The 18167-nt window shown below is 57.8% G+C and overlaps 2 protein-coding genes across 2 annotated transcripts; both read right to left on the bottom strand.

Moving 5' to 3' along the window:
• Positions 1 to 433: 433 nt before the first annotated feature.
• Positions 434 to 3707, bottom strand: PRSS8 (serine protease 8). Its single transcript, XM_032430684.1, has 6 exons — positions 3623 to 3707; positions 3332 to 3349; positions 1717 to 1879; positions 1123 to 1394; positions 864 to 1030; positions 434 to 742 (listed from the first exon to the last, which is right to left on the bottom strand). Exons 1-6 carry the CDS (start codon positions 3705 to 3707, stop codon positions 434 to 436), a joined length of 1014 nt encoding a protein of 337 aa, XP_032286575.1.
• A 3039-nt stretch (positions 3708 to 6746) lies between these two features.
• On the bottom strand, positions 6747 to 17922 carry PRSS36 (serine protease 36). The gene is made up of 15 exons (XM_032430683.1): positions 17886 to 17922; positions 17549 to 17584; positions 17307 to 17342; positions 16920 to 17082; positions 16211 to 16491; positions 13317 to 13483; positions 10239 to 10488; positions 10001 to 10130; positions 9312 to 9568; positions 9059 to 9222; positions 8225 to 8462; positions 7951 to 8092; positions 7415 to 7680; positions 7216 to 7337; positions 6747 to 7025 (listed from the first exon to the last, which is right to left on the bottom strand). Exons 1-15 carry the CDS (start codon positions 17920 to 17922, stop codon positions 6747 to 6749), a joined length of 2568 nt encoding a protein of 855 aa, XP_032286574.1.
• Positions 17923 to 18167: the final 245 nt, after the last annotated feature.

Here is an 18167-nt window from a genome sequence, read left to right as displayed (position 1 = left end):
ATGGGGCTCATCCGGCAGAAGGAGCGCTCAGGGTGCTGGAGCCAGCCCTTCAGCAGCAATTAACTAGGCAGGTACCCAATCTTCTAGAAACAAAGCGGGGAGCCAGGGCTCATTTTCATCGTTAAGGGTCCTCAGGGCCTCCATAGGAGCCCAGCCAGCGGGTGGAGGTGGCCAGAGGTTCTAGCCAATACCACAGGTAGTAAACTCTTTGACTGTGGGCTGTAGTCCCAAAGAACGAACCCAGAAGAGGGGGCTCAAAGGTCAGGATGGTGCTCTGGGCTCCCGCAGGTCCGGGCAGGAAGGAGTGGCTCAAACCAGTCCCCCAGGCCCAGAAGATGTCAGGGAAGGGCCAGCTCCACTCCTGGGCCATGCATCTGTCCTCGGGTGCAGTGTGGAAGTCCAGGAAGCAGGGTCGGCTCCCAGGATGAGTAGCTTAGCAGACGAGGCCCAGGGTCAGGCCTAGTGGCAGCAGAAGGACGAGCCCCTGTAAGCCCCGGGCTGGGGCCGAGCTGAAGGCCTGATGGTTGACACAGAGATGACCATCGGGCTGGGACTCCTGGACCTGGGGCCCCACACGAGGCTGGAGCTCTGTCACGTGGTGGTGAATCCAGGAGGCATAGCTGGAGGTCAGCGTGTACACGCCAGGCCTGTTGGGGGCCCCACAGACGTCGCCCCAGCTCACAATGCCTGCCAGGTACCAGAGGCCCCCCACGGGGCAGGAGAGTGGGCCCCCAGAGTCACCCTGAAGAGAAAAGCCATAGAGTACCGTCAGGACGGGGCCCCGGGCCTCGGGTCAGCCATGCCAGCCCCTCCGGCCCTCATCTGCCAAAAGGCACGGGTCTCGCTGCGCGCCCCGCATTCACCTGGCAGGCATCCTTGCCCCCCTTCACGTAGCCGGCGCACACCATGTCCTGCTGGATAAAGTGGGGCTCGTCGGGCTTGGCGTCGATGTTGTACAGGCAGTTACACGTCTCACGGCTGATCAGGGGTACCTCAAGTTGCTGCAGCTGCCGGGGGGCCAGGAGGCTCACTGTGGGAGCGAAAGATGCTCACCTGGGGCCCCCCCCCCTGAGTCAGCCCCCCCCCCCCCGCCATGCCTCTAGACATCAGCGCCCACCTCACCTGAGGGCGCCACGTGGCCCCATCCGGTGACAGTACATTGGAAGCCGTTGGGGAAGGAGGTGTTGGCTGCGGGGAGGCAGATGGGCCGGATGTAGCGGGAGAAGGAGACCGGCCTCCCGAGCCGGAGGAGCGCGATGTCGCCCTGGGAGCCCTCCTGGTGGTAGCTGGGGTGGGAGATGACCTGGGCCACGGTGCGGACCTCGGTCTCAGGGGTGTAGGAGTCCAGCTGGTGGGCCCCCAGCTTTACCTCATAGTCTTCCTTGAGGTGCTCCCTGTAGGCAGAGGGGCCAAGGCTGGGACCCAGGAGACCTCTCCTAGGTTCCTGCTCCCTGCTGGGGATCCCCGTTCCATCCACCCCCCCAGGTTCTGGTCCCAGGCAAAGGGCCTTTTAGAGCCCAAACTGCATATTAGTTTTATCCTGTGACCTGTGACCTCTGGCCTTCACTCCTGACTGATCCTTTCGGACTTAATTATTGCTACCCCTGGACCCAACCCAAGGACTCCAACCTCCGGCCTAGGCTGATCCCTGAACTTTGACCTTAGCCCACTTTTGACTCCCCCCACCTCCCCCCACCACCACCACCTGGCTGGTACCTTGGGAAGCAGTGAGCAGCTGAGAGCACCCACTGCTCAGACACGAGGGAACCGCCACACACGTGGGTGCCGTCGTAGGTGATGCTGACCTGCCAGGGCCACTGGCCGGCCGCTGCGCCAGCACCCCCGGTGATGCGTGCTTGGGAGGCCACACCACAGGACGCTGTCCAGGGAGGAAGGGGAGGGGGTCAGGTCCTTCTGGGGCCCCTGCACCGGGCTCCTCAGGCCTGCCGCTCCCTGTTGACCTGGTTTGGAGCTTGGGAGGTGAGCTCACGGGAGCCAGCCACCCGTTTGTCCCCGTCCCACCGCTCGGCGGGCACGGCTGGTTCTGCCCCCTCACCATCCTTGTTACCGAGCTCGGGTTTCGTCCAGCTTCCTTCCTCTCAGGTCCTCCCACCTTCTATTCCGTCCACTCCTCACAAGTCAGAAGATCTTTATAAACCACAAATCTGATCGGGTCACACCTCAGCTTAAATCCTTTCCTGGCTCCACACTCTGCCCTCAAGATACATTCCCGACCTTCCAGGACACTACCACCTAGTCCAGCCATCCCTCCGGACACCTCCTGTCACACACACATTGGGCCACACACTTGTTTGCCTCTAGACCTCTGCTTATCCAGGTCACTCTGCCGAGCACACCTGTCCTCACCCCTACTCAGCTCAGCAAACCTATTTGCCTATGCAGGTGATTCACAGGTCGGCCTCTCCTTCAGCTGCCCTCACGGGGCTGGCTGAGTTGGATGATGCTGGGAGCTCCCGGCCCCCCACCGCCCCCACCCCTGCTTCCCCCAACGCTGCCCCCTCACACAACTGTTGTGCTGGTGTCTGTGACAGCACAGAATCCAGGCATTCCCTGCTGACAGGGCCTGGAGCTGAGCCCCTCGTCCCCCGGGCCCAGCGCACGGGGCTGAGCACACAGCCGGAGTCGGGGATGCGCGCTGAACAAACAACAGGCCTCCCACACTGCGCATCTGGTTTCCGGGACAGCCTCACCCCCACTGAGGCTGCGGCCCTTTGGAGCAGGAGCCGGCAGCCCTTCACAAAGTCACCTTCCTCGGAGCAGAGCAAACCGTCCGGCCAAGCTCCTCCTTCTCTCCTCCTAATAACGACAATAGCTACTAGTGAGTGACTACTGCCCAGGCAACGCGCGGGGCCGCGGGAGGGCTTTCACTCACGGACTTTATCTCCCTGAGTCCTCACTGGGCCCCAGGAGACAAACATCACCGACTTCATTTTTGAGGTGAGGGGACTGGCCAAGAACACACAGTGTGCGGTGAAGCGGGGACTGAAAACCAGACTCAGAGTTGCGTGGTGTGCCTTGGCTGGTCTTCCTCCAAGGTCGTTACCTCTGGACTCAGACGTGGGTTTAAAATCCCAGCTATGCCTCTCAGTGGCTGTATGCTCTTGGTCAAGTCACTTCTCCGTACCTCAGTTTCCTTCTCCAGGGAATGCCGCCTACCGTCCCCATCTTACAGACTAATGGCAGGATTTACATAAGGCAATAAGGACAGGTAAGAGGGCCCTACCGGGGAGAGGGTCAGGCGCTCATGAAACACTCCGTTGGAATCTGAATCCAAGTCCCCTTCCTTTCCCCTCCCCCACACAAGCCTCACCTTCATCTCCGTCTGCTCCTGGAGGAAGAGAGAAAGAGGGAAGGGTAAACAGGAAAGACCAGAGTTCCCAGACCCCTTAGCACCTGCCACTTCTCCAGAGGACCGTCCCCCACCCCCACTCCGCGCCCCCCAGGAGGCCAAAGCTGAAGGGAGAGGGAGAGGCCCAGAGCTAGGGAGGCTGAAGCCGACATAAGGGATAAGGGATGTGCCCAGAAAAGGGTTATACCCTTGGCCTATGTCCACCACCCCTCCCCCCAAACCCCACACTCTCTGACCGCCGCAAATACTCACCAAGTCCGGACCGGAATAATCCAAGTAAAAGCAGAATGGCCACAGCCCCCAGCCACCCAGGCCCCAGGCCTGCCCTGTGGGCCATGGCCCAGGACCAGGGCCCCTGCGGAGAGACACCAGGCACCCTAGGGAAGGTACCTAGGGCTGGTTTCAAAGGCAAGTTCCAGGTATTGGCCCCAGAGGGAAGGGATCCTGGAATCCGCGCTGGGAAGGGGGAAGAGACGTCCAAGGCTAACTTCGAAGGCAGGAATAAGGCACGAAGGGAGACGCTGGGGTCTCCGCAGCCGCCAGTGAGGACACGTCTCCAGCCGGGCCTGGCTACGCAGAGACCTTCCAGAGTGCTGCTGGATCCCTGGAGAAAGGCACCTACCTGCCTGCCCCTCCCCTAGCCCCGCCCTCCTTGCTTAGCTCCGCCAGCTTTTCTTGCTAACACGGTCCTAAGTCCTCCCAGATCCCCGGGGGTGGGGTGGGGTGGGGTGTGTGTGTGTGTGTGTGTGTGTGTTCCAGGAGGGACTGGAAATCCCTTGATAGCTAGACTCCCTAGAATGTGACCCCACCGCCCTCTGTCCCAGGTCTTGCGAGTCTCCCAGACCAGTTATGTCCCCCAGGTTCTGGCCCAGTCTTTGTTGTCCTGGGGCCGCTGTGCTCCTCCTTTCTTCCCTCCTTAGGCCTGGTGTCTGAGCCCAGGGCACCCGGGGCTGCTCCGGGCCCTTCTATTGAGCCTGCCGCTGCATCTGTGTGCGGTGAGGTGTGTTGAGTGTGATGGCAGGTGCCAATCATGTCACAGGTATTTCCCGAGTGCCTACTATGTTCCAGGCACAGGAGACGAAACAGACACCATCTTCTGCCTTCGCTGAGCTCACCGTGAAATAGGGCTGACAGCTCTGAATCAAATAATCACATAGCAATTACAGAGTAATTTCAAGCTAGGCACTGTGATAAAGAAGAATGGGGGCTCTGGGGGCCTGTTCACAGGAGCTTCGCATAGGCTGGCATCAGGAAGGGCTCCTCAGGCAGGTGCTATTAGAACTGAGGCCTGAGGGGCTCTGGGAAGGTGTTAAGGCAGATGGAGGAGAAGGGCGGTCCGGGGAGAGCGTTCTCGGGTGGACGGGGCAGGTGGCACAGGCTCTGGGGCCGGAGGCCCATGTGACCGGGTTGGGGGTCAGGTTCATCCTCCGTCCGTGTATGGGTCTGTGGGCAACTGGGCATGTATGTTGGCTTCAAGCCTCAGAAGAACAGAGCCGCGCTTCCCCACCTACTTTCCATAAGGCTAAGACCTCTTAGGCAAACCTTCAGGGCCCCTCCTGGAGGGCAGGGAATTCCTGGGGTGGGTGAGGGGCCACAGCCTAACTGCTGGGGAGGAGGGGGCAACACTGGACACTGTGGTGGGTTGGGTAGAGGGTGCGTGTATTAAATGTTTGTGGGGGACGGCATATGGGTGACTGACTGGGTATGGGACCCAGGTGGGGATGTGATATTCTCTTCGGGATCTGGCAGCTAATGATAAGCCTGGCTCTTTAAGAACCTCTGCCCATCGGGGTGCCTGGAGGGGGTGCCTGGGGGGCTCAGTTGGTTGAGCGACTGCCTTCCACACAGGTCATGATCGATCGATCGATTGATGGATCGGGGAGTCTGCTTCTCCCTCTAATCCTCCCCCCTCTCATGCTCTCTTTCTCTCTCTCAAATGAATAAATAAAATCTTAAAACTAGTTTGTCTTTAAAAAAGCAAACAAACAAACAAAAACCTCTGCCCATCTCCTCAATCTCCCAAGAACTTCCTACTTCCCCTCCCCATCCTCTGCCCGCTCAACCCAGAGATGGTGACTCCGGCCCCAGAGGGGAGCCCTCTGCGACTCTCATCAGCTGGCTTCCACCCCAAGCACTCCTTCCCCACGTCTCCATTTGCCCTTTTTCTGTGCTCAAACATCACCTCTTCTGTGACCGGTTCCTAATCCCCAGCCAGGGGTGTCCATATGTGCTCCCCACTACATTGGGAGCACTTCAGGGGCTGATCTATCAGACCCCCAGACCCCCTGACTTAGTAGTTCGCAGGGAATGTGGTTGAATTCACGCAGGAAGGCGCACTACTAGATGGTGGGGGGGGGGGGCGCCTGGGTGGCTCAGCTGGTAAAGCGTTTCAGCTCAGGTCATGATCTCTTGAGTCCCCGGATCAAGGCTCCCTGCTCAGAGGGAAGCCGGCTTCTCCCTACACCCCCCCTCCCCCCCGCTCGCTCATTCTCTCTCTTGTGCCCGGGGGTCAGGTTCATCGTCCGTCCACCTACAGAGTCAATCTCAAATAAATAAATAAATAAATAAATAAATAAAATCGTAAAAAAAAAAAAAAGGTGGGTGAGGGAGTGGGATGTACACACAAGGACACATGATGGTGCCCAAACTCTGCGGACACCGGGCAGGCTGTGCAAGTGGGGGACCGTCGAAGGGCATCAATCGTGTGTGTACTGGGGACCCTGGCGGTGCACACCCTGGGGCATGCATCAGGGTGTGCACATGAGGGGGCAGCTGTCTGTGGGCATGGGATATGCTAGGCCCTGGACTCCCAGACTGAGACCCTTCCCACCCTCACCGGCAATCCTTGCTCTGCGGGTGGGGAGGGGGGAAGGGCAGTCGGTCTGAGCTAGGGCTGAGGTGTCTAGCAGGTGCTAGAGAGGCCGATTCCGCTGGGGAGGTGACACACGCCCAGCTGCCACCCCACATCCCCCGCCCTGGGGCGGGAATGAGGGATAGCTGCCACGTTATCGGGGACACATTTCCTGGGAGCCCAAGGCCTGACTCACAGAGGCCCGGGAGGGATGGGCCCTATTCCCGGGCTTCCCCCAGCCCCTCAGCCTGCCCCCAGCAACGCCACAAGGCCACGTGCCTGTGTTTACACCTTTATTGTCCGCTGCCCGCTGCCCCCAAGGGCTCCCGAGCCCTCAACAGCCGGGCGCTGAGGCCCGATTACCCGAAGGGCCTGCAGCCCAGGTGGGCGGGGCGCTCCGGCAGCTCCCGCGGGGGAACACAGCCGGTTGGGCCACATTCCAGCCGCGCTGGGCGGGAAGTGGAGGGCAGGAGGGGGTGGGGGGGTAGGAGAAGGACAGGCCCCCCCCCCCAGACCCAGGCCCCCTCAGCCCTGGATCAGGGGGGTTAGTAGCAGCAGGAATAGAGCAGCCTGGGGGGAGCCTGGGGCGCTGGCCATGTCGGGGGGGCACAGGTCGCTGCCTTCAGGGGGCCAGTGGGGGTAGCCACTGGGAGGCAGGAAATGGGCCTCCCCCACTGTCTGGGAGATCCAGGCCTCTTCGGGGCCAATGGCAGCAAATAGCTCCCGGCTCCCTCGAACAGCCATGCCCACGAGGACCCAGGAGCCTCGCTCAGCCAGGCACAGGAGCGGAGGTGCCGAGGTCACCTGCATATCAGAGCCAAGCCCCAAAGGGTCTCTCACCCTTCCTCCTGATTCCCTGCCCTGGCCCCTGGTCTCTCTCAGGTTCGGCCAGGAAGCACTGCTTCTTCCCACTTGGGGCCCAGCACTCAAGAATTGCAACCCTGTTCTCTATCTAGGGTCTGGCTGCCCAGCACTGCCTCTCCCCTCCCTTTACCTCACATCTGTCCTCCTGACCCTCCGAATACAGAACACAGAGAGTCCCAGGGGGCAGAATGCCCTGATAGAGACAGTGACAGAGTCGTGGCATCAAGATGGAGACAGCTGCGGCCACAGGGACTAGAGAGGAGAGAGGGGTTGTCGCAGGGATTCTGGCCTTCAGTCACGTCTCACCCCCCAGGACCCTGGGCTCTCACCTCGGTCCCGGGGGTCCTTCCAGCCCAGCACCCAACAGCTGGCCCCCAGGGGGATACCCCCTGGGTGAAGGCAGATGGGCAAGGCTGATGGGGAGGGTTCCACCCGGGAGCTCAGCTCCAGGAGGGCAAAGGGGGGCCGAAGTCCCAGGTGCCGGGGCAGGCGGATGCTGATGACCAGCCGGGATACCTGGTGGCCCTGTGGGAGGGGGCTGGCCCCTGCCCGGCCCAGGTACACTTCAACATAAGGCACTGTTGTAGAGCCTGGCCTGTTGGAACAAAGCCCAATGTCACCTTCTCCTTCCCCAGTCGCTGTAAGCCCTTTCCAGTGCAGGGGAGAGGGCAGAATGAACTCCATTCATCAGGGGCAAGGTCACTCCATTCATAATTCCTCCTTCCAAATCTCTCTTCTATCTCAAAACGCTTGTCGCCGTTCCCTGTACCGTGAGAGCCCTAAAGGGGGAATATCCCACTACTTTAAGGTCCTTTTGCCCATCTCTCAATTTTTCCTTCTTGTCCAAGAGATGGGTGAGACCCACCTGAGGACACAGTGAGTGGCTGCCAGAACCCAGCCTGGGGCCACGAGGATCCCAGTGCAGACTCGATCTCCAGCTACGTGCACCTCTGCCAGCCAGGGCCACAGGACCCCCATCACAGCGGGCTCTGGTCTCAGGCCACAGGCTAGGGAGAGGAGGTGACCACTTAAGTGGGGGCCCCACAGCTGACCCCTGAAGACCCTACCATGGATCTTAGCTCATGTAGGAGCCTCTAAGTCCCAAAGCCCTAAGGAGACTTTAAGCCCCAAGCCCTCACCACCATGTTCTGTGTGGGGGGGACAAGTGTGTGTCTCGGTCTCCTCCCCCTCAGGGCCCCAGTCCCAGGTCAGCTGGTCTTCAAGGTAGGCTCCCCGAGTCACACGGCTGATCCACGGGCCATGGGTCTGCAGGGGGTGGAAGACTCTGGGACGTAGGCAGCCACTGGAGAGATCGCTGATTCCAGCCAGGAACCAGGTCCCCTCCTCCCGGCACAGAAGACTCCGATGAGAGTAGTTCTATAGCAAGAGTGTGCGTGCGTGGGTAAGAGACTCTCAGAGGTCCTGGGGCTTTCCTGCACCCCACTCTCTCTCCGTACTCAGACATAACAAGTCCCACCGCCTCCAAGCCAGGCTCCAGTACCAATCTGTGTAAGTCAGCCCTCACTTTACGATTCTCTTTAAACCTAGGGGTAGCGATGGGGCGCCTGGGTGGCTCAGTCGTTAAGTGTCTGCCTTCGGCTCAGGTCATGGTCCCAGGGTCCTGGGATGGAGCCCCACATCAGGCTCCCTGCTCCGCGGGGAGCCTGCTTCTCCCTCTGCCTCTCCCCCTGCTTGTGTTCCCTCTCTTGCTGTCTCTTTCTCTGTCAAACGAATAAATAAAATCTTAAAAACAAAACAAAAAACAAAACACCTAGGGGTAGCGAGAAGCCCAGACCCAACTCAGGCCCCTCCCCAAAGTCCTCCAGGGCCAGACTCCGCCCCCAGCGCCTTCAGGACCCGCCTTAATCTCCGTCCTGGCCCCAGAGCGCTCGGCCTCATTCCCAGGCCCTCGCAGACCCTGCCCCCCACCGCCCCCCCATTTCGGTCCCGCAGGCCCCGCCCCCGTCGCTCACCCAGCAGCGGCCCGCCTCCTCCTCCTCCTGGTAGGCGGGGCAGAGCGCGTGCGGCGGGTCTCCCGGCGGCGGCACCGACGCCCCCTGGCGGCCGTACAGGCAGTGACACCACCAGCCGCTCAACAGCTCCGCCTCAAGCTGTGCGTTGGAGCCAGGCGCAGGTTCTGGAAGGGAGAAGGGAGAAGGGAGGGAGTCGGCGCTGCGGCGGAGTCCCGCCCGGCTCGGTCCAGCCCCGCGCGGGCCCCCTGCTCACCCCCGCGACCCCAGAGAGCCAGGCGGCAGCGGCTCCTGGGCAGGAAATAGTGTTCTGGGTGAGGTAGGCACACTGGCCGCGGGGCCGTGCTCAGGTTCACGGGCGCTCGCAGCTGCAGCAGCGCCAGGTCCGAGGCGTCGTCCCACGAGGCATTCTCGTGCGGCACGAGGCGCGTCACCAGCTCTGCGCGCGGACGCGAGGGCAGCAGCACGCGCCAGGTGTCCCAGTCGCGGGGCGGGCCGTCTGAGTTGATGGGGCTGCGGGATGGGGGAAACTGGGGACGTGGGCTGGATCCTGCACACTCTGCCCGAAACCACGCACGTCTGGCTTGGACTTTGGACTTCCAGAGAACTGTGCACTCAGCCCGCAGCATCCTCGATCGAACTTCTACTGCCCCCTACTCGCCCCCAGTAGACAAGGACCCCGCCTTGCAAGCTGGATCCTACACCTGCCAGTGAGACCCCGCACTCCAGACCGATGTGCCCCTCCACCCCTACTCCTGCCCTACACAGGGGATGTGCCTACCTCACCCAGAACACGATTTCCTGCCCAGGAGCCGCTCCACCCCTCCACCCCTCCACCCCCACTCCTACCCTATACAGGGGAAGGGCAGGGGACAGGTAAATAATGTCTCAGGCCGATGGGGGGGGGAGGGGCAAGAACATGTCTGAGACTGGGTTTTCACTCACTCCAGAAAGCAACTGGCAGGTGCCAAGACCCAGCTTTCAGACACCAGCGCCCCATGGCAGGGTCTGGATCCTGGCACCATCACCTGGGCCTCCCAGGGCCAGGCCCCTGGCCTTGGGGCCTTGCCGCACTCTGAGGGGTGAGAGGCCTGGGTCAGGGGACCTCCCAGACCCCCAGCAGTTTCCACCCCAACTCAAATCTCCCATGTCCAGCCACCATCTAAGGGTCCTGCTCCCTCACCTGGCAGGGCAATGGTGCAGTTCTCATCCCTGGGCTCCCAGGGATCTGACTGGGGCTCCCAGGACTGGGTGGGAAAGGCAGGCCCAGGCTCTGAGCCTATCACCTGTTCCCGTATCCATGCCTCATAGGGAGCCACTGCAGTGAAGACTCCAGGGCGGTTCCTTCGTCCACAGCCAAAGCCAAAGCTGGTGATTCCCGCCTGGAACCATCGGCCACCTTCCTCACAGACCAGGGGCCCCCCAGAGTCTCCCTGGTGATAGATAATTCAGGGTCAGGGATCAGCCTGGGGACCCACCAGCTTATACTGGGTCACCTCACAAAGGTTCTACACCTCTTCTTGTTGCCCAACATAGAGCCACCTTCTAGAAATCTGCCCTGTCTGAGCCTTGTCCTCTGCATTCCCTACAACTCTAAACAGAAGAAAGCCTTGTAAGGCAGAAAGGCTGATGAGCATTAAAAGCCATCTACAGAGACCTGCAGGTCTCATTCAGAGCCAAATGATTCTTGTTCAATAAATGGCTCAAATAATCCCTGTTTTGGGTTTCTAAGTGCACCCAGTTGTTAAAGTAAATCAGAGATGCCAACATTCAGGAGCAAGAGGCTGTTGTTAGAAATAAGCTGTTAGAAAAGCAGCAAGGGGGCGCCTGGGTGGCTCATTGTTTGATCATGATCTTTCATGGTCCTGATCTTGGGGTCATGGGATCAGGCTCTGTGCTCAGCAGGGAGTCTGCTTGTTCTTCTCCCTCTGCTCCTCACCCCGCTTGCACGCTCTCTCTATCTAGCTCTAAAATAAATCTTTTTAAAAAATGCAGCAAGAAGGGATAGTTTGAAATCGAGTAAGCAGGAAGAACTACAATGAACAGACACTAAAACAACATTGTTCCTAAGACATCTTCTATAGTCTAGGGCAGGCATCTCTGTGACCTGAGGAGGTCCCAGGAGGGCTCAGAATCATTGAGAACTGCGCTGTGCAATATGGTAGATGTATCCACATGTGCCTATTTAAATTTAAATTTAAGCTAAATAAAATTTAAAATTCAATTTTTCAGTCATAGTGAAAATATTTCAAATATTCACTAGCCAATGTGGCTAGTGACGACCATATTGGACAGCGCAGATATAGAATATTTTCATCATTGTAGGAAGTTCTAATGGACAGCGCTTGGTTTAGAGGAATTTGAACTGTTTGCAACCCTGTTCAAGAAGGGAACCTCTTGAGGGTCAAGGGCTGGGAGGGACCCTGAAGACTATCTAGCTTGAATCCCCATCACCACCATGCATGCTTGAGCGCCCTCAAAAATGTGTGCCAATGGGGGCGCCTGGGTGGCTCAGTCAGTTAAGCAACTGACTCTTTTTTTTTTACAGAATTTTTTTTAAAAAGCTTTATTTATTTATTTATTAAAGGATTTATTTATTTATTTATTTGACAGAGAGAGAGAGATAGCAAGAGCAGGAACACAAGCAGGGGGAGTGGGAGAGGGAGAAGCAGGCTTCCCGCCGAGCAGGGAGCCCGATGTGGGGCTCGATCCCAGGACCCCAGGATTAGGACCTGAGCCGAAGGCAGATGCTTAATTACTGAGCCACCCAGGCGCTCCTATTTATTTATTTATTTATTTTAAGATTTTATTTATTTATTTGAGAGAGAGAGAGAGAGCAAGAGAGCATGAGTGGGATGGAGGGTGGAGCAGAGGGAAGGGAGAAGCAGACTCCCTGCTGAGCAGGGTGCAATGCGGGACTCGATCCCAGGACCCGGAGATCATGACCTGAGCCGAAGGCAGATGCTTAATGGACTGAGCCACCCAGGCTCCCCTGTTTATTTGTTTTAGAGAGAGAGAGAGAGCGCAGGGAGGGGCAGAGGGAGAGGGAAAGGGGAAGTGGACTTCTGACTGAGCAGGGAGCCCAGATGCAGGGTGATCTCCCAAGCAGGAGATCATGACCTGAGCCCAAACCAAGAGTTGGATGCTCAATGCCCCAAAGCATCTGACTCTTGATTTTGGCTCAGGTCATCATCTCAGGATGGTGGGATCGAGTGTAAGAGTCTGTTTCTCCCTCTCCCTCCCCCTGCTTGTACTCTCTCTCTCAAATAAATAAATAAATAAATCTTCAAAAGAAATGTGTGCCATTGGAGGGAAGTTTCTGGGGAAAAGGTTTAAAATATACTATGTGTTGGCTTTCAGCGAGGTATCTGGAAACCTCTGTAAAGGATTAATCCTTCTACTTTTAAAATTTTATTTTAAAGTAATCTCTAGGGGCGCCTGGGTGGCTCAGCCCTTAAGCGTCTGCCTTCGGTTCAGGTCATGATCCCAGGGTCCTGGGATGGAGCCCTGCATCGGGCTCCCTGCTCCGCAGGAAGCCTGCTTCTCCCTCTCCCACTCCCCCCTGCTTGTGTTCCCTCTCTCGCTGTGTCTCTGTCAAATAAATAAATAAAATCTTTATATATATATAAAAAAATAATCTGTACACCCAATGTGGGGCTCGAACTCACAACCCTGAGATCAAAGAGTCCCACGCTCTATGGACTGAGCCAGCCAGGCACCCTGAATTAATTCAATTTTTTAAAAAAATAACTATTTGCTGAATAGCTACTAAGGAACAGATGCTGTGCTGTAGACTGGGATGTGGGATAATAATAATAATAGCTGATACTTATTTAAGCTCCTATTAAAGATCAGGCACTGTCCTAAGTATTACAAATTCATGTACTCATCATAACCACCCTATGAGGTAAGTAATTCTATCATCTCTGTCTTCCAGATGAGAAAGTCTGGACATGTGGAGGTTAAATAATTCAGCCAAGGTTCCACAGCTCACAAGCGGTGGTGCTGGACTTCTAACCAGGCTGACTCACTCTAGAGTCCGACATGTAACCTCTGCATTGGACTGCCATAAGTAACATAAGCCCTCTTGTTGAGCCCCGAGTTCTGTCCATTTATAATCTTCTCATCAGTCCTATCCATCGGCAATCTTGCCCTCTTTTTGCAGATACGAGAGAGATGAGCTTGGTCTATTCCTCTTGTTTCCTATTGGTTATAGGGCTCTGCCTGGCCCTGCGGGGCAGGTGCAGCGGCCTCCCCTCACCTGGCAGGTGTCCCTGCGGCCCCCCGGGTAGCCAGCACACAGCATCCCTGGCAAGAGCTGGAAAGTGAGGTTGAAGGGGCCAGGCCGGCTATATAGACACTGACAGGCGTCCTCTCCCAGCAGCCTTAGCTCCACTTCTTGTAACACCCATGGGAGAGGCAGGTGCTCTGCGGGCAGAATGGGAGAGCAAATGCTCTGAGGCAAGTGTGAAGTCCCCTGGTCCCCAGCTCAGCGTTGTGCCCTCCAGGCACCTCCTGAACATCTCTGCTTAGATGTCCCATGGCACCCGAGCCTGCTACATCCCAAACCAGTCATTATCACCTCCTGCTCCTCTCTGTTCTTCCCACATCCTCCGCTCACGAATGGCCCCACAAGCACCCAGTGAGAGCTTCCACGGATGGTTGTGCAGTGGAGAAAGGTATCCAGACGACAAATAATGCATGTGGGGGCTAAAATCACTCAGCTCTATGCCCCCATAGGGGTTGTGTAGTCTTGAGAGGGCACCCTTTTCAACAAAGATGCCATATAGACTAGCGTGGTCCCATACCAAGTTGCCAAGCATGGAGTCTGGGTGTCAGCTTTGACCTCTGTCTCAGCTTCCCCTCCCCAGTCAGTTCCCAAGTCCTGAAAACCTCTTGGATTTTCACTGCAACTGCCCTAGTTCAGGAGGCACAACTTTGGGCCTGGATGATTGGCCCAGGCTCCTCACTGGTCCATTCCCCAACCCACCCTTCACTTGTTGCTGACAGAGGCATGTTCTTTTTTTTGTTTTTTTTTAATTATTATTATTATTTTTTTAATTTAAATAGGTTCCACGGCCATTGTGGAGCCCAACGCGGGGCTTAAACCCACGACCCTGAGATCAAGACCTGAGCTGAGATCAAGGGTTGGATGCTTAACCGACTGAGCCACCCAGGGGCCTCATGACAGAGGAATGTTTTCAAAGCTCAGCTCTGATCTTACCAAGAACAATCAATGGATCCCACTGTCTACATCTGAGGCCTCAGCCCTTTCCTGAGGTGACCCTGCCTTTGATGGAAACCAAGTCTCAGAATCCAGGAACGGGTGGGGGAGAGTTGTGGATAGAGCTCCTTCCCTTCCCAGAATCCTGAGAGGTCAGGTGACGGTGAGGCTGTACTTGAGGGTCATCCAGGGGGGTTTGGGGATTGTCCTAGGGATCCTGGGAGCTGGTGGGGTAGTCTGGCCCTCGGTTTGACCTTAAAGCTTTCATGGTCCAGCCCTAGCAGCTTTTGCGGCCTCTGTCGCCTATGCCCCTTCTACTCCAGCCTGGCAACCCGGCCCTTCTCCATCTAATATGTCTCATGTGGGTCCCCAGAGTGGCCTCCATCTCCCCCCAACTTTCTGTAATGCTAACTTATGTCCTCTTTACAAAACCTCCCCAGAAATCTCCTGTTCTGGGTGCCCTTTGTCAGGATGGTCTGGGCCCATCCACACAGACTTCCTAGGTGCAAAGAATGGCCCTTTCTTGTCATCTCCTGCCCTGATGGGGCCCCTCCAAGCACAGGCCGTGGCATCTCCTCCTCAAGCACCCTTGCCAAAGCCCTGGGCACTACACAGGTCTGATCATGGCACATGCAGAATAAATGTGGGGGCCTCGCTAACATGGAAAGGTAGCGCTGGATAATGGGGATGATGGGGAATGGGAAAGTGGTCTACTTCCCCCCACACCTTCTAACATAGTGTTTGTTTATCTACTGAATTTATAGCTTGTCTACCTACTAGAACTTAAGTTCTGAGAAGGCAGGGAGTTTTGCTTGTTACGTTCACTGGCATATCTCTAAGTCAGTGCCTGGCACAAGAAGGTGCTCAAGAAATATCTGTTGAGGGTGGGGGGATGGGTTAGCCTGGTGATGGGTATTAAAGAGGGCACGTTCTGCAAATAATGCAATATATGTTAAGAAAGAAAAAAAGAAGAAGAATGTAGCAGGAGGGGAAGAATGAAGGGGGGGAAATCGGAGGGCGAGAAGAACCATGAGAGACAATGGACTCTGAAAAACAAACTGAGGGTTCTAGAGGGGAGGGGGGCGGGAGGATGGGTTAGCCTGGTGATGGGTATTGGGGAGGGCACGTTCTGCATGGAGCACTGGGTGTTATGCGCAAACAATGAGTCATGGAACACTACATCAAAAACTACCGATGTACTGTATGATGATTAACATAACAAAAAAAAGAGAAATATCTGTTGAATGAATGAAAGATGAACTGAATGAATGAGGGTGAGTTGGGAGAAGACAGGAGGTGGGTAAGTAGAAGAGGAGTGAGGGGAGGGGAGGATGGGAGGAAGAGGAACAGGGGAAAGGAGGGCAGAAGCTGACATTTGCTGAATGCTTACAATATTCCAGGTGCCGGGCTTTAGTGCACGATTACCTAGGGCAAAAACACCTAAAGCGCACTCGCGACTGCTCTTTTAGGCACCGTGCTGCAGACTTTACACGGATTTTCTCATTTAATCCACCCAACAACCTCAATTTTCAGAGGACGAAATGGATTGGGGGAAGCGCTTTGTCTGAAATAGCAGAGCTAGGATGGGAACCCTAGTCGGATCCTAAATCCAGGAGAGAAAAAAACTGGAAGGGAAGGTGAGGAGGGAATCGGGGTGGATGAGTCAGTAGTAGTCTTAGTGTGCGAGCCCTTGGGGAGGAGGAGAGACGGAGATGGGCAGAGCACTTAGCCACCGCCTGGCAGAAATCGGCCCTCCAGGCCCCCGCCCAAGGCCCCGCACCGTGGGTCCCACCTCCCGAGCACCCGCCCCAAGGGCCCGCCTAGCCGGGGCCCCGCTTTTAGGCCTCGCCCGGAGGACCGCTCAGTAGGCCCCACCTCTCCGGTAACCCACCTCCCGGGATACCCCCCGCCCCGCCCCGCCCCTCACTCACCCGCTTCCTGGATGTCCCCCCAGCCGGTGGCCCAGCAGGCCGCGCCGTGGGCGAAGCGGTGCGAGGCGCGCGGCAGGCAGACCGGCCGCACCGCGGGGCCCAGCTGGGCGGGCGAGGCCAGGCGCAGCAGGGCCAGGTCGGCGCCCAGTTCCACGCTGCTGTAGTTGTCCGGCACCAGGATCGCGGCCACCGCGCGGACGTGCGCGCCGTCCAGGGGCCCGTCCTGGGAGTGCACGCCCAGCAGTACCGACCACTCGGTCGCAGGCTCCAGGGTCCCGTTCCTGCGCCGACGCCCAGGCGGGAGGGGGTTAGGTTGACCCTAAGATGGGGGCAGACTGTCGTGGGGGTGGGGGGCTCAGAGGCCCGGGAGAAGGTGGGATCAGCGGGAACCCAGGAGGGGCGGAGTCGGATTCGGATTTGGGGCTGGGGCGATCCAGGTTGAGCTAGGTTCCCAAAAGGGGGAGGAGTGGATCCGATTTAGAGGTGGTTGATAGGGGACGTTGGACAGACGGAATTCAGATTCGGGTATTTGGTGGAGCGGTGGGGCGAGTCTGCGGGCGGCGTCAACCACATTCGGAACCAGGATACCCCCGCAGGGGGGCGGGGAGACGGGCGCAGCTCGGTTCCAAGTTAGCGGTTGAATACACCGGGTCAAGCGGCGGGGCAGGCTTGGCCTTTGGAGAGGGGTCGGACGTGGGCGGATACTCACGTCACGAAACAGTGAGCAGCCGAGAGCACCCAGGAAGGGGCAACGAGGGAGCCCCCGCAGATGTGGCCTCCACTCTGCTGTAGGCTCACCTGCCACGGCCAGCTGCCTGGCTGCGCGTCTGAGCCTCCCACGATTCGGGCAGAGGGCTCAGGGCGACCGCAGTCTGCGATGGGGTACCATGGAGGTCATAGCCTGCCTGGTCCCTGACGCCAGAGGCCCGGGCAACTCAAGACAAAGCCCCCGTTTCCCACCCGACTTCCGTTTGCCCCTCTGAACAAAGAACAAAGAGGACCTAGGCACTGCTAATTTTCCCGTGACTTTCACCTCCCTCCTCGCGTAGCCACACTTAACTTTCTGTAAGATGAGGAACCCCCCGCTCTGCCTTACCTAGATCTTCAGGTTCTTCCTGCGTGGGACTGAGAGCTGGGAGTTGGAGGGTAAAGAGAGGAAGGTACTGGTGACTTCCAGCCCCTGACACTGCCCAGCCCCCATCTTCCTGTTCTCCATCCTCTACCCCCTACCTTTCCCTTCCCCAGTTCCCTGCTCTTTCAGCCCCCTGCCAACACCCATGCTACCCCTCCTGTCTTTTCTGCCTCCCAGGTGGCCTTCCCCAAGTCCAGCTGCCTTACCTGAGTCCTGGAAAGCTCCTGGGATGGGGCTGATGGCTGGAGAGAGGGAAGCAGGAAGACGCTGGAGACTACACTTTGATATGCCCTCCCCGACCCCCCCCTCCCCCCCCCCCCCAAGCTTTACAGCTACTCCATCTCCCCAGGACACCTGGGCCCCTTTCCCCTCTCATACACTATTCTCTCCCTTCTGACACCTCACTCCCTCCTTTTTCTGACGTTCTCCTGCCCTTCCTCCTGACACCCCACTACCCACACAGAACCCAGGAGTCCTGCTTTCCGGCTCCCCAGATACTAGGACCCAGGCCCCTTGCAGCCATCTTCTGACCCCTGAAGTTACCGAGGATCACAAGCGGAAGGAGCAGGTGCTGGGACATGGCCCATTTGAGTCAGCTGGAGGCACGGAGATGAGTGAAGGTCTGCTCCCAGCCACAGCTCTGTCACTGCCTAGGCAGCCTGTGACACCTGATGGTCCCAGGAGCAGCCCCACCCTCCCTGGCCGGAGCCCATCTCTGGCAATCTGAGAGGATCTGGGGCTGGAAGGGGGAAGTAGGGAGCCTAAAGGCCCCACCCAGAGCCCTGTGAGCATCTCACATCTCTGGAGGCCCAAGGTGGGGGTGGG

Source organism: Phoca vitulina, unplaced genomic scaffold (genome assembly GCF_004348235.1).
Source record: "Phoca vitulina isolate PV1807 unplaced genomic scaffold, GSC_HSeal_1.0 scaffold45, whole genome shotgun sequence".
Taxonomy (NCBI): Eukaryota; Metazoa; Chordata; class Mammalia; order Carnivora; family Phocidae; genus Phoca; species Phoca vitulina.
Note: the sequence above shows the minus strand (reverse complement) of the source record. Positions and strands in the feature narration are given on the sequence as shown.

What these genes read in the sequence shown, in the direction of transcription:
- PRSS8 (XM_032430684.1), bottom strand. Translation starts at nt 3,707, where the DNA reads ATGGCCCACAGGGCAGGCCTGGGGCCTGGGTGGCTGGGGGCTGTGGCC. An exon ending in GCTGCTCACTGCTTCCCAAG is followed by an intron (nt 1,395 to 1,716) that starts GTACCAGCCAGG and finishes CTCTGCCTACAG; the next exon opens with GGAGCACCTCAAGGAAGACT. An exon ending in GGGGCAAGGATGCCTGCCAG is followed by an intron (nt 743 to 863) that starts GTGAATGCGGGG and finishes TTTTCTCTTCAG; the next exon opens with GGTGACTCTGGGGGCCCACT.
- PRSS36 (XM_032430683.1), bottom strand. Translation starts at nt 17,922, where the DNA reads ATGTCCCAGCACCTGCTCCTTCCGCTTGTGATCCTCG. An exon ending in CCCCCACACAGAACATGGTG is followed by an intron (nt 8,093 to 8,224) that starts GTGAGGGCTTGG and finishes TCCTCTCCCTAG; the next exon opens with CCTGTGGCCTGAGACCAGAG. An exon ending in GAAGGACCCCCGGGACCGAG is followed by an intron (nt 7,338 to 7,414) that starts GTGAGAGCCCAG and finishes TCTCCTCTCTAG; the next exon opens with TCCCTGTGGCCGCAGCTGTC.